General features: G+C 34.6%; 1 protein-coding gene across 1 annotated transcript in view; it reads right to left on the bottom strand.

The window, feature by feature from the left end:
• Nucleotides 1–16,057, bottom strand: part of LOC150094447 (glycine receptor subunit alpha-3-like) — a 77,040-nt gene that overhangs the window by 38,683 nt on the left and 22,300 nt on the right. Inside the window, exon 2 of the mRNA XM_090411744.1 lies at nt 6,355–6,539. Coding sequence (XP_090267870.1) covers nt 6,355–6,539 — 185 coding nt within the window. The remainder of the gene's footprint in view (nt 1–6,354; nt 6,540–16,057) is intronic.

The following is a 16,057-nucleotide window of genomic DNA, read 5'->3' as shown; positions in this document are numbered from 1 at the left end:
GAAGTTATATTTTCTTTCTATTGACAAATGTCCTAGCAGTCTCAAAAATTTCTTTGAAAATCCACTTTCAATTACACTCCTGCATTTCCTTTCCAGCCAGTTAAAAAACTTTTATGATACCATTAAATGTATTGAAAAGCAAGATATAACAGTAATTGAAGTGAAGGATGAAACAAACAAACTGGTGGAAAGGTTAAATTGTAGGAAGGCAGAAAAGTTTCTTACAACTACTGTGAGAAACCAGTTGCAAGAATTAGAAAAAGAAGGACGCATAACAGTTGAAAAGTTTGAAAGCTATGCAGTAGATTTCTACTGCACCTGTATTGAATATATTCAGGAGTGGTGTACACAATTTCTCACACCTCTTCAGTCTATGTATTGGATTAATTTGAAGGGAAAGGATCCTGTGACTTGGAAGAACATACAAGAAAGCTACATATTCATGCAGACAGTGGCAACAAGTTTTACTGTTGAATGAAGTGGACTTATTTGATGAGTTTGTATGTCTGAAAAAATATTGTGAAAGCAAATTGGAAGTGTGGAGTGAACAGAAGGATCAAAGTGTCAGTGATAAAGGGTGTGAAATGTTTGCTCATTTTACAAAGCAGGGTATAAATTCTGGGAATATTAAATGCCTAGTTAGTTTTTGTTTAGCACTGTCAGGAACTAATGCAGCTGTTGAACGTGTTTTTTCATTAATAAATGCGCTCTGAACAGATGAAAAAAACAGACTTAAAATTGAGACAGTAAAAGTTTTAATCATGCTGAGTTCTATGATCAAATATCAAAAGAAAAAAAATTATTGAACAGGTCCATAAATCTGATAAATATTTTTCTAATTAAATATGTTTGTACTTAATAATCCTTTCTTTTAAAGTGGATTTAATGTTAATGTATATTTATAGCAGTATTTAATTTAAAGTGCAACATATATAATAGTTTTATTTTTTGTTTTCTTAATTTTTAACACGTCCCGTTTTTTTAGAAAATGTCCAGGGTTTTTTAAGTAAAAATTTCAGAATGTCCCAAATTTTAATAAAACATTATGGGAACCCTAGTTTAGTGTTGTCAGGTAAAAGAATTAACTGTAAAAATATTTTTCTTATCATTGTCAATACATAATTTCTAATCTGATTAAGAATGGTTTAAATTATATTTCAGATCAAATAAACTGTTAAAACGTATTTAACTAATTCGAAAACTGTAAAACGAAATTCATGTATTTAAGTGTTAAATCATACAAAAAAAAAATCATATATTTAGACAATATTGACTATTTCTTCTCAGTGAACATATCGTTTATAGCTATCATAATTTTAACTTGTACTGTATATATGAGTGACTTCCAAATATATAATTACTATCGTGAAAAAAGAAAGAAAGAAATGGTGGGAGAATTATTATGAACATTAAACGAGTATATACTGTAAATCAACTAAAAGTGAAATTCGAGAAATATCAGTCAGCCGTTAACTAGAGAAATACATTGATGGCCACAATTTAATACTCATCTTCATTTACAGTCACCAGATGAAAACCCAGATGAAAGCAGTTCTTGGAGGAACTAGAAGCCTGGCTGGCTAAAGTAAATTTCAAACATTAATCGATCTATAATTATAACGGAAGACATGGATATTAACCCCCTAAATGAAGCATAACTATAACCGACTCAAACATAGATATTAGACATATCATACACTTTTGGCCTAACAGCACAATTTTATCCTATACTGGAGAAGATATGGTAAATACAAATGCCTATTTGTGTCATAGAAAACAGATTTATATCAGCGAACATTAAAGTGAAACAAGCAGACCGCTATTTTAAACTGAAACTATGGAAAATCAAATCCCAGTTCCATGTTCACATTAAAGTAATTTAAAATTTTATGATACTGTTCGATAATCGGGAAGAATCATATGAGTCCTTTTGTCTAATCGGTATGATGTAAATCGATTGTATACCCAGCATGTATACCCTGCCTGGCTGGCCGAGTGGTTAGCGTATCCTCTCTCTGGGGCCAAAAGGTTACGGGTTCGAATCCCGCCGTGAGCATGGATATTTGTGATTGTCTGTGAAAAAACTAGTGGTGGTGGTGGTCGGCGGTAGATGGCGTTGGTATAGTTGCGATTAGTTGTAGTTGGTGGATTGAGTGGTGGAGAGAGCTATAGAGCAGGTGTCCTTTCTGGAGGTGTCAAATAATAATAATATACAAAAAAGCTATTCAAAAAATAAAAATGAGAGAAAACAAAATTCTCGACCATGGTTAAACAATGGTTCGCTATTAAAAATATATAAAGAAAGATTAACTGCAGCACCAACTCAAAAAAAAAAAAAAAAACCCTCCGTGTAACCAAAATCGAAATAAATAAATAAATAAAATAAAAAGTAGCTACAAGTATTATAGTAATCATGGTAATCAAGACTGGCTGACGTAAAACACATCTGCCATGTCAACAATTAATAAGAATTTCGCAAACACGGTTTAAGCAGCGAGCGACTACTATATAGATTTAATAACACTTAGAAGCAAAAAAATTGTAAATTTATGGCGAACTATACCAGCTTTTGCATAAATAGACACTATTCAGATACAAATGAGAATTTAATTCTTTCAGATATATACTAACGAACGCTTTAAAATCAAATCTATCAGTATACGGATGGTATATTACTCATATCTCGTCACAAAGATTCATCATAGCTATACATTATTTACAGAAGACTTCAACTTTATAACGGACTGATTTGTGAAGAACTCTATTATAATAAACACTAATAAATCTCAGTTCATTTTTAGAAACCCTCAGGTGATAAAACATCTCTCTTACGTAAACATATAACTTAAATGATATATCTCATTCCGACTGCAAAAAATAAGACCTTGCCAGACAACCCAGGAAATTATTCACACTTTCAAATATTTAGGCCACTTTGGGCTTCATCATGCGATACCACATTCACATAATAATACACTAAAACTTGAGTAAAAGAGTATTAATCTTAAGCATGCATTATCTGCAAGATATATTACCACGGAATACGAGAAAAACCATCTACAATTTACTAGGTGAGTTCATACACAGATGCGTATCCTAATATGGTTCTGTGCCAAAGCATTTAATGAAGAAACTATGCTCATTGAAAATCAGGCTGGTTAACAACAACAGATAACGACATTGGAGCTCTAAAATAACATTTCATTCTAGTCGTCAGTATATGTTAGCAATTGCTGACTTCTCACTATAGCTGATCTTAGACACTACTTTTCTAACAAAACAAAACAAAACAACAAAATAACCATACCAAACTTCAACATTTCAGGGATTTCAGATCCAAGAGCAATTAAACAAATTTCTATACAATATAAAACACTTAACATATTACGAGACCCTGAAAACGGCTTTGTGATTCGGTTCAGTAATAATAATGCCTCATACTGTTAAACGTTTCATATGTCATAATGACTGTTTCATTTTAGTGGTAATATACCCAGTTAGTATTAAACAAATAAATATTGAGAATACTAAAACAAAGACCTAAATTAAAAATCATGCAAGTAGTTATGACAAATGATCAAATGTTCAGTTCGGATCTGAAAATGAAAAAAAAAAAAAAGAACCTAGTGCTGTCATATCTGTTGAAATTTGTATATTGTAACACATACAGATCAAATGTATAACCGTCTGTTACAAACCATAATTAGCAGCAAATGCTATAAATACATCTTCACATAAGGCAAACACTAATAAGTACATAGGCTTAGAAAATATGCAATAATAATAATGATGATGATGATGTGGTTAGTCATGGCTAAATAGATACATTTTTGTGTACGAATTGCATGTATTCTTCTATCCAAATTTCAGGGAATATATAAAATCTCCGTGTGAAACCGGCTAACTCATCTTCATTCGAAAAACCCTGATATGCCAACCACCTTCTTCGCGAACATATTAGCAACGTATCCGCAAACATCCTCAATGCATGTATTATGTTCTGGGGATGACATTGGATAACTACGGTTTATTAGTGCTTTTCTGAGGATTTGTCCTGCACAAGAGGAATTTGTTTTGAATGGTTATATACCTCTAATTTAGCTGCATAAGCACATACACTCGTTCTCATATAAAGATTTTTTGTTATTTCTAAGGCTTTTTTATTTCCATTATTTTTACACATTTTTATGCGCATAATTGTAAGACAAGGCTTGTGTGTATGTATATGCCTTGAGCCATACAGTCATCACAATGCGATTCCAAGCTCTTGCATTGAGTTTATCTTTGTGATGGTTGTAATATTATGCAAGTAGGAATCATCTGCATAGGATGGCGAAAGACCAATCGTTAGATATTTAGTGCTGATGAATTGTAGAATTATGTTTGTGGGTTTCTGAATATCATGGAGTTTAGTTTATCAGTGTAAATCAGTTCGTGACTAGGTTGATATTGCGTTGAATGTTGTACTCAAATCCTTATATAAGGACATAAGGCCAGATTTACGCTTAAGCTAGACAAGCTACAGCTTAGGGCATCACATTACAAAAGGTTCCGCCTCAGTACTGATAACTTGAAATTTACTCGGTAGAGGAGAGTTTTATAGCTTAGGGTCACAATAACCTTAAATCCGGCCCCGCAGGGACACCGTTGCCATATCATCCGCATATTAGAATATCTTGCTTGTTAGTGGAAACCGATTAATGACACAAATGTAAATGTTAACGATCGATGAGGAAAGAAATGCTCCCTATTGGGACCTCAGATTACCAGTAATTCTTTGCGTCAGATTATAGGAATCGAGTAGTTTGTTTTGTGTTCTGTAGGTAAGTTTTAAAAACAATGGTAAGTTTTAAATATACCACTGCAACTATTACAACTACTACTAATAATAACAACAGTTTCTCTTGAGTATATATTGAACTAATAATGGATTTTAAGGCCATTGTAAAATGCGAAAAATCACAATCATGTATCGAAATATCATGTTCACATGTTATAATGAAGTTTGGTAGATGGATTCCTTATATAGTAGGTGTATGCACATGCCGTGTGTTTTATAATTAAACATTAGGCAGCAAAAGAATGTAGATACAGACTGTGCAAGTGCATTCGAGGGAATAAAAAGTAGATATGGTGCGGTAGTCTTGAGGGACTGGGGAGAAGAATATTATTTAGGAAAAGATAAACCTGTCATGGAAACTATATCTACAACCAGACCGAAGAAAAAATAATTGTAAGATGGTGTGAGACAAAGAGATAATAATAACTTAGAAGAGAACACTGAATAAACGTACATAATTAAAATTTGAAAGAGAGAGAGAGAGAGAGAGAGAGAGAGAGAGAGAGAGAGAGAGAGAGAGAGAGAGAGAGAGAGAGAGAATATCTGAGTTCTGAGTAAATGGTAGAAAGAAGAGTCTGGCGCTGTTCCCAAAAGGAAAATAACTGATATTTATCTCGGCGCCTCTGATGTCAGAGCATCAGGAGAGGCAAAAGACAGATTAGCAAGTGCGAGAGTGATGTTTAATTGTCCCGAACCAGACTCAGTATTTTGACTTTGGAATGACTCTCACGCAGAGCATGAAGCAACTCTTTTCATTCCAGTTTTTTTTACGAGTCGGAATGCAAGTTTCGCACCATGAATTGAAATTTAATTTCTGTATTACTTTTTTCCATTTCGTGTTTTAGAGTTCACATATGTTTCCTTGCTGAAATTGTTACTTTCTTGGTTAAATCTTTGTAATATCTATTTAAGGCATTGAAGGATTAATTGGCATTTACTTTAATTAGATAACGAAAATATTAATTTCAATTAGTTTTAAATTCTTTTTAATCTACTTCCTTAGCTTAATATGCTATATCGATAATAGCATTATGAATTTTATTTTTTAGTTTGCATCATCAGTCTAAATTCAGTTATGTTCAGTTTATGTGTTTTACGTATTCAAACAGAAATAGAATAAGGCAAGTACATGATTTTGAAACCTGAATCCAACACATGGAAGAGGCAATACCAGTGAAAGGAAGATACAGAGTGACCAGCAATAAGGATTTCTCGTGTATATCTGTTTTTTTTTTTTTTTTTTTTTTTTAAAAACATATGAATGCAACTGCTACCAATCAAAAAATTCCCTTTGTGAAAGCCTTGCCCTTCAATAAATTCCGTTTACCCCTGCCTCTGAATGCATGTGGATTTTCTAACTTTATTTTGGAGTTTAGTTTTTTAAAAACTTTTTTATTCAATCTTACCACTACCCTCCGTCCGTCCTCTCTCTCTCTCTCTCTCTCTCTCTCTCTCTCTCTCTCTCTCTCTCTCTCTCTCCACGTTATTTTCATAAGTATAAAATTTAGCCTTACCTGTTCCATAAGTAGGCCACGCCCGCTTGTCGTAACCCTCTAGCATTTCATCGAGAAAGCTGAGTCGGTGTTGTTTCTGTAATTTACCCATAGATCCGAAATCATCACGAAGAATCGGAAGAGCAAACCGATCAAATGATGTCATCTCGTGCTCTGGATATCTCCGATAGTGTCTTTCCTTTTCACTATGGAAGACAGAACAGAAATGTGGTCATGTATTTTCAGAGAAATAGAAAACTAGATGAAAATATATTAATTTAACTAACTTAGCATGTCAAAAATGAGGAGTAATTACTTTAAACAAAAGGTGATGATTGCATGATGTCCTCAAATACTGGAATGAATATTTTTCTCTGCCCACTCAATATAATAATGTAAATAATGGAACTCTTTTTTGGTTTCTAAACAGAGGTAAGAAGAAAAAATTGAACCCGACTTCAAAATAGTTTAGTGGCGGTTATTTTCCAGGGAGAAAATAGACACGCAAATAACACGAAAATTAATTATAACAGAAAAGTTTATTTCAATTACAAGATAATTCAGTGCGCATGACTGATAGAGACGGTCATAAATGCGTCATCTATGGGTAGGCAGGTAGGCAGTTCACTATCTGTAAGCCAATGTATCCCGATGATTCGTGGGAAATGATATAAAATGCACATTACATTATTATGCATGGTATAGTGGTTATTCACCACAATATATGATTATGTGCAAAATGAAGGTTAAATTAAGAAAAATACAACAGAATCTTCTCCACTGCTTCCTCATCCCCAAGAAACCCAGGGAACCAGAATTGAGCACAGTAATCCAGATGTGGGCGTATCAAGGCCTTATAAAGAGGAATCACAAATTTCTTATCTCTACTTGTTAATGTGTTCTTCACTAACTAAGTAAGAGTCTGAAAAGTTATCGGCCTCGACCATAGATGGCAACACTATTGGCAAGATTTTTTTTTCTAAGTTGGTACATCAGTTATAAGCATCCATGTGAAATTACAAACCATTCTATCAAGTGGTTTGTTTTTATACAGCTGTCTGAAGGAAAAGTGTTGTCTGTATCCCTTGAAATGGATAAATTTGAGTATCGTGCGGTTATAGAATTCTTTGTAAAAGAAGATTTAACGCCAAAAGAAATTCATTTCGTTTTCGACAATTAAGAAATGGGCTGCTGAGTTTAAACGCGGGCGTACCAGCCTTGAAGATGATCCACGTAAAGGACATCCAAAAAGTGTAACAAACCAGAAATCATTGATTAGTGCAAGATATGATATTGGATGACCGGCAAATCGAAGTGCGTGGGATTGCTGAGACTGTAGGCATTTCAAAAGAACATGTAGGATATATTTTGAATGAAGAATTGCAAATGAAAAAGCTTTGCGCAAGATGGGTGCCGCGCTGATCAAAAATGCACTCCCATGAAAATCTCTGAACAGTGCTTGGAGAGTTTTAACAAGAACAAAACTCATTTTGTGCATCGATTTATTACTATGGATGAGACTTGGATTCACCAGTATACATCAGAATCCAAACAGCAGTCAAAACAGTGGGCCGGTTGTTCAGCGGCAAAGAAGACAAAGTCGGTTCCGTCAGCAGGAAAGGCCATGGCATCGGTGTGTTGGGATGCTAAAGGCATTTTATTTATTAATTATATTGAAAAGGGTAAAACAATAACCGGGGAATATTATTCCGATCTTTTAACCAGACTAGACGAAAAAATTCGTGAGAAAAGAGAAGTTTGCAGGAAAAAAAAATCGTCATTCATCAGGACAATGCACCTGCCCACAAAGGTGTTTTGGCAATAGGAAAATTAAGGGATCAGCACTATGAATTGTTGGAACATCCACCCTACTCTCCAGATTTGGCTCCCTCTGACTTCTATCTCTTCCCAAAACTAAAACTCTTCCTCGTTGGTCAGCGTTTTTCTTCGAATCAAGAGGTGAATGCAGCTGTTGAGGGGTATTTTGCAGATCTTACTGCGAACTACTACAGGGATGAGATATTGGCGCTGGAGCATCGCCGGAATAAATGTATACGTCTCGAGGGAGATTATGTTGAAAAATAAAAATAATTTTGAAATTATAAATTCGTTTTTTCATTGTTAGGCCGAGAACTTTTCAGACCACCCTCGTAATCTTATGGGCTACCTTAGCCTTAGCAATATGTCCTCTAAAATTTAACTTTCTGTCTACCACTACCCCTAAATCTCTAGCTTCATCTATTTCCTGGAGTATAGTGCCATCAATATGATACACGGCTTGTAATCTATTTATCCCAAAATGCAAAACTCTGCATTTCTCGGCATTAAACTGACACTCATTAACTTTTGTCCATACTAACAGCCTTATTTAAATCGTCCTGCAAGCTCTCCACATCGCCTTGATTAACTATTACTGTACCTAATTTCGCATCATCAGCAAACAACTGAATGTTTCCTTTCAGGTTATTTCCTATATCATTTATGCACAAATCAAACAGCAATGGTCCCAACACTGAACCTTGTGGCCCCCCACTAGTCGCCTGTTTTCGCCTAGATTCTGTCCCTCTATACACCACTTTTTGATATCTATCCAGCAGCCTCACTCTTATCTACTTAACCAGTGTCATATCCATCCCCATTCTATTATAAAAAAAGTTAGTAAATTACTAAGTCATGGCCGACCGTTCACAAAGCCATGTTGATCCTCATACAGTATCATATTTTTACCTACCCATCCTTGAATTCTCTTTTTTTCCAATTTTTCTGGTACTTTTACCACTAAGCCTGAGATACTGATTGGTCTATAATTTGTTACTGCAGTCTTAGAACGTACTTTATTCAAATGAATTATTTTGTCCCCTTTCCACTGCCTTGGAACTCTACCACAGCTGAGATTTAAATTAAATAGCCAAGTCAAAGGCATTGTCACTCTCCTTGCACATTCTCACAAAACCCTAGCTGATATCCCATATTATCCCACAACTGTATTTACATTGAGATTCTGCAGTATCCTAAGAACCCCCAATTCATCCTCAACTATTTTATCCACTTCTGTCTCCTCGTGAGCATTATCACTCATTAAGTTTAATCTTCCATAGTCATCCTTCCTTTTACGTGCCACATAACGAAAGAACTCTTTAGGATTTCCTTAGGCCTGCTCGGCTAAATTCTTCTCATAATCTGATTTTGCCTTCCTTGCCATGCTGATCACCTTTCTTGCCTGAGGATTGTATTGTTCATGAGTTTGCTTGTCACCTTTCTCTTTATATACCTTCCACAGCATTTTCTTCTTCTGCAGTTCGTGCTTAATGATATTACTCACCCATCTAATTCCTACCTGATTAACACTCCTTACTCTAGGTATACAATTTAATACTGCTTCTTCTTCTAGATGACCCTTAACTATATCCCATGCACTACTAACATTTTAATCCTGTAGTGTTTTAGGCCATAGTACAGATTTAAGCATTTCCTTGTAGTTCCACAAATATCCCTTCATAGAATATTCCTCATGTTTTACAATGTCCCAAGTCAAGACCGCATGGTCATCAATTTTACCAATTGGATGCAATGTTGTCACCTTGGTTATGAATAGCTCTTCTGATCCTTTGACCAGGTGCAATACTCTCCCACCTCTTGTCCCCTCCATCATATTCTGGCTTAAGTAATTATCTCTTAGCAGATGTATAAATTCTATTTCCTTTCTGCCATGTGATCATTCTTCCTTCCAGTCTATATCTCCATAGTTGAAATCTCACCATAATAATCACTCGACCTGTATTCATTGTACTAATCTGGCGATGCTTGTCTTCCAGATCATCTGTGGAACTCCCTAGCCTATAGCAACAACCAACTGTATATTTTGTCTTACTGGTCTTAATCTCACACCAGATTGCTTCAAATGAACAGCCACCCTCTCGCCTGTCTCCTATTCTGTTTGTATGCAATTCATCTGCTATCATCAGCAGAACTCCTCCCCCCCCATCCTATCTTCTCTATCTTCCCTGAAAATACTAAACTCTTCACGTTCTATGCCTGTAATTACATCATCTGCTGTTAGCCAATGCTCACTAATGCTTTTAACTTTTGGCGAGGTTGTTGCACTAACCAATGCCAAAAACCACTCTCCTCTTGTTTCGGATACTTCTGACATCAGTATATAGAAATGGCAACACCAGCAAGCCACCTTTACTTTCTGAATTGACTGTCCTATTCAATATTTTTACTTAAGAGACTAGATTCCTCACTTGGTCATTCTCCCACTCACTCGCTTCATGGTTGCCTTCACACAAACTCATTTGCTTCACCCTCAGTTGCTTAAATTCCCCTGAATTTGCATGTCAGCATGCTGGGTGAATAAAGCTCTTTCCAGACTATAACATCAAACCCATTCAGATACAGTCCATCCGCACTGTACAAATCCTTCTTTCCGTCAAACAGAGACCACAGATTCACAAATTCTACATCATTCCTTTTGCAAACGTTGTAACGCGGTAATGAAAACAGAACACTTAATAATCATTTTAAGAGTACTTTAAATCAATCAACTATCCCTAGAAGATCGATCCATTAGAACTACTAAATATTTCACTAAATAATTTTCAACAAGAATTTTCATCACAATTCATCAGTTACTAAGTTAATAACAGAACAGCAAAATATCTTAAATGATATAAAGGCGATAAAATTTCGGTAACTAAAAATAGAAGACGACTCTATATAAAAAAAAAAAACTGTGTTATGAACAATAAGGTGTTATAACTTATTACAGTAGTGGTTTTCAAACTACAGCAAAACCCTCCAAGGGACCTAATACTCTTTCTAATGTTCGATCCACTTATTTCAATACAGCATAGCATTAAAATGCATCGCATTTTGAAAAATAAATAAATAAATAAAATAATAAATACGTGCTCAAGAATAAGCCTAGCCACCTCATTAAATATGTTTATTGTCATTAATATACCAAGTTGGAAATTTAAAAGTTACAATTTTTAAAATAAATAACCCTGTGTGTTATTTTACTTTTAGTTTAGTTTGAAGTATAATTGCGTGCTATCAACAAACTGTAAGAACATCTTAGTTTTACTCTCAAGTATATTACGTGCTAAGAAAACTATAGGTCAATATTGTTTCTGAAAGTTATGGGATTCAAGATTTTTTTTTAACAAAAAAGAAAAGGGGAAGAGCGTTCGTTTAAAATGTTTGAAAACCACTGTACTACAGAATGTTAATAAAGCAGAATTATGTCACCTATGTAATGCAGTAATTTAAAAAACTCACATGTTCAGAAAAAAAAAATAGGTCGAACTTAACTCAGAAGAATAATGTCAATCCATGTACGCTAGATGTCTGTTGAATTATTAAAACGCTTGCGAGAATAATGCTAGTTTATTATGAAAAATCTACTTTTCATGTTAAACGCATTGTGTATTTATCCTCTGGCCTAGTTTCAAAACACTTTAGGAAAATTCTATACATACCAGTATCAGACAAGAAAAAATCTGTTTAGTCACATTTATTCATTAGAAACACGTAGTTAGTTAAGCAAGTGTTAGTAGCAAAAACTCCACCCTAAAAATATTGGCATATTAAGCTGTCTCTACAGAAACACGCAAAGCACATTACTGTAACTATGGAGACACAGTTGGAGCGTTAAGAGGTAAGTTTTCTGGACGAATCGCAATGTATGTTTTGATGATGCATAATCTGATAGTGAACACTGGCATTGACCTAATATGCAAAGAATTCTTTGAAGGTAAATGTTGGCATTACAACAACAACAAACACTATTGAAGCGAATGCATTTAACATGTAGCCTAAAGAGAATGTTATGCCTTCCATCACTAGAAGAAATCAATAATCAAACTATTCGAGTATGTTATGATATTCGCATCATATTACCGCGACTTCTTTTCCGGAACATACCCTTCTCGTTTTCAAAATAATTAATTTTGGCAATTACCACCAGACGGTTCTCCAAAATGACAATTTTCTGGGGATCGTAGGGAGTTGTTTGTGCTAACTGTACCTTCTGTTTGTTGTTCGTGTTTCTTGTTCGCTTCATAACTCAAGATGGAAACTTATGTTTGGTTTCCGAACACTACCAGAGAAGTTCTGAAACATTGCTTAGTTAATTCAGCCATCTGTATTATGCTCTTAGAGGACATTTTTCCAGAAACATGCCCTCATTTCTTACTAGTAAATTAGTCAGAAGGCAGGACTTGTTAAATGCATACATTACACTGCCAAAAATATTGGAACACCATGAGCAGGAGAGCACTCCTACTCTGAATCCTTGGACTCCATGTCACGCAATAATAATAACACCTCCATGGGGGCATAAAATATCAAAATATGACTTTACCCATTGCATTTAAAAAAATAATAAACGCCCACTGAAACTATCCTTCTATCTTTTATAGTTTTCTAGGTGATAGAATTCATAACAGAATAATTTTGAGATCCATGTTTCAAAATGTTTACGGAATCTCCTATTACGAGTGCACGCATAAAAAAAAAGTAAAAGTAGAGTTTACACTGCTTAGGGAATAAAAGCCGGCCTGGTTGGCTGAATGATTAGCGCACCCGCTCTTCAACAAGAGGCTGCGGGTTCGATTCCCGCCAGGGGCATGGATGTCTGTGAGTGTCCTATTAATTTTTTTGTGGAAATGGCATCTGCAATTCTACCACTTTTTCCAGCAGAAGGCTTCACTCCCAAAACCCGATGAGGTACGGAGTGACCGTGAGAAGTCAAATGACGTCACATGTGAATAACTAAGTGAATAAAAGGAATAAAAATTATTTATACGGTAAACGGAACTGGATATATTCGACTTTAAAAACATCACTTTACAATTAAAGCTTCCGGGGCATTCACTGAAGCTTCAGTTTCCTGCGTCTATTGTCAAAGTTGTCACTTATGAGTGTGCATGCGTCCTTCGTGACATTGCATGCACTAAGCAAAGGAGCTGGACACGATTTTATAAAACTAAGTTGTATTATTATTAGTTTGGATGCATGTGTTCCAGAAATTCAGTTTGAATATTTCATTAAAACTAATTTTAATACAGATTATAAAAGGTTAGAGAACTAGAACAAACTTCAATATTTTCGTTTTTCTGGAAATGCGAAGTCTAATCGTTGTCATGATTGCCTGTAATCATTTCCTTACACGTTGGTTCATGTACTTCATACACCTTTGTTTGACTTATAATTATGCCGCTAAGATGGTCCGATTTAAACCGAATAAAAACGACTCCACAAATTTTAATACAGATTCCAAATACTAAATTTCATTAAATTCCATATGGCTAGTGTGAAATTATTACTATCTGGTCATATTTTACCAAATTTTTTCAATAAAAATAATTCAATCGAAACCAAAACTAACTATAGGAACATAATCAGTATATCAGTGTACATTCTACATTCTGTGTATTTTGTTAAATTCGACTCAGTTGCCAAATTAGTATAAAATTTTGAAATGCTTTACCCCCTTTCCGCACGTGCAAATGATCCGAACGAAATAAAATCAAAGATGGCTGAACAGTTTTCGGAGGCATATCAGATACCAAATTTTAATAAAATTCTTTCATTAATACATTTCTGAGCATTATTTTGAGTATCTTTCGAGTTTGAGATCTAACTTTATAGATCAATATGGAAAGGGAAGCCAAATTATTTGCTCTCGTTGATGATTTAACACTATTTGTTCACTTGCCTACCAGAATACCTGATAATCCTTTTAATTTTTACCAACGTCTTGGACCTTTTCTTAGCCAAGTCTCCTTCCAAATACACTGTAGTTGTTAGCTCTCCTACCGATAATGACCATAACCTTGTCTACTTTTTCATTTCGTAGTTCGATTTTGATACCAATCTGAGAAATGGAAACCCAGCGAATTTCAGCTTCGTGTCCTACGGCAATACAGAGGTACCATTTGGGGTAAAGCTAGGAATTTTTGTGTCTCTTTATCCGTGGTATGATCCCTGTTTCTATCACAAGCACCTGCGCGGCCGAATAAATGAAACTGTACACATGCTATCCAAGCCCTGGTTCTCCAAAGGCTACTTGTGCCAAAGCAGCCTAAAATAAAAATTCAGGATACTTTAAATGGCTGATATAAAACTTCAGCTTCGTACTTAGCATTCACAAGTATAAAAATTATTCTCTTCTATGATTCTTTATCTCACATCCAGAAGGAAATGTAAAATTATCGAAAAATAAGGTTAACCTTTTGGCATCAGTCTAGTCCTCCAGTTCTTGTATAGATGACCAAGAAAGTCATCTCCCTCCTTTACAAGAACAACAACAACATGTCTCTTGCTTCCTTGGATCTTTCTCCAGGAAAGCATCAGAAAAATACTCAGTAATCGATTCCAATGTCTCCTGGTATAGAGAGTCCCTGCAATTATGCTCAACACTTGCTTGTGCTTCAGAATTAATACCAGCCCTGTATCGCCTATACAAACTGTCATAGTCACTGTGATCTATCCAAAAGCACGAAAGCAAGCCTATATCTTATCTTATCTCTAAAAAGGAAGATGAAAGTTAGCCACGACAGTATCGATCCACTGTCCTCACTTTAATACAATCAAAAGTAATGGATACCGTCATTAACTTTTTCATTACATGGAGGTTCACCAGTTAACCAGTGATCGATTATATAAATTCCGCAAATTTTCACCCACAACAGATCTCCTATCCAACCTCACTCACCTTTGAGCAAAAGCCATGGAAAAGTTTGGAAAAATTCATGTTGTTGCTCTTCATATATCCAAGGCATTTGATTGACTTTGTCATAGACAACTTCTTACCACGCTATCATGTTATTGTTTCCTTCCTTTATTATTACATTATAAATAATTTATTATTTATGATCTACTTATTTAAAAAATAAAATAAAATAAAATAAAATCCGCTAACGCCTTTTTATTCCCGTATAGAGAGTAGGCGAGGCCGGTTTTTTTTTTTATTTATGTTATGATTATTTTCTATTTATTTATGATTTATATATTATAATTTTGTGACTCCTTCTGTGTGAAGATTTAATATAAAAATAATTAGTTACTTAAATACAATAAAAAGAAGACACATACAGATACACTCTGATTATTATGTATCGTTATTTAAAGAAGACAGTCGCCGCCGCCGTAGTTGAGAAAGTTTCACGCATCACTCAGCAACTGAATGACATCAAAGGCATAAAACATTAGCTTTTAGCTGTGACTTCACATACAACTAATACAGAAAGTCGCAAACAGACTCTTGCAGGATTAGCAGTATGGATCTGAGAAAAATTTTAACTGATTTTTGTTTTTTTAATTGTCAAATATGCAAGAAAGAAGTCATCAACAAAAATTAATTTTGGCATCAGCACTGTTGTCGAGATATCTTATGTTTAGTTATATATATACGCATAATGAAGTTCGAGTACTACAATATGGTGAAAATTAAAGATTCTCTCTTTTAAATTGTTCCATGTATTTTCCAGTTATACCTGCTATATATATTTAAGTTTTCCTGATGACTTTTTAATGAAATTTTATTTCTCTTAATTACAATATCTTTCAGAACGTGAGGTACAAAATAGTTATGAAAGAGTATTGTGTACTTTTAGATGTATGATGTGAAGATGGCACATTATCTTATTAAACCATTAGTTTTCATGTTTCTTATGGTTGGAGCAATGAATATATCACTCGAGAATTAATGAAAAAA

The sequence above is a fragment of the Typopeltis vanoorti genome, chromosome 22, assembly GCF_054136105.1.
Source record: "Typopeltis vanoorti isolate ZY-2024b chromosome 22, IOZ_Tvanoo_1.0, whole genome shotgun sequence".
Lineage (NCBI taxonomy): Eukaryota > Metazoa > Arthropoda > Arachnida > Uropygi > Thelyphonidae > Typopeltis > Typopeltis vanoorti.
This window is presented reverse-complemented; position numbering and strand designations above follow the sequence as displayed.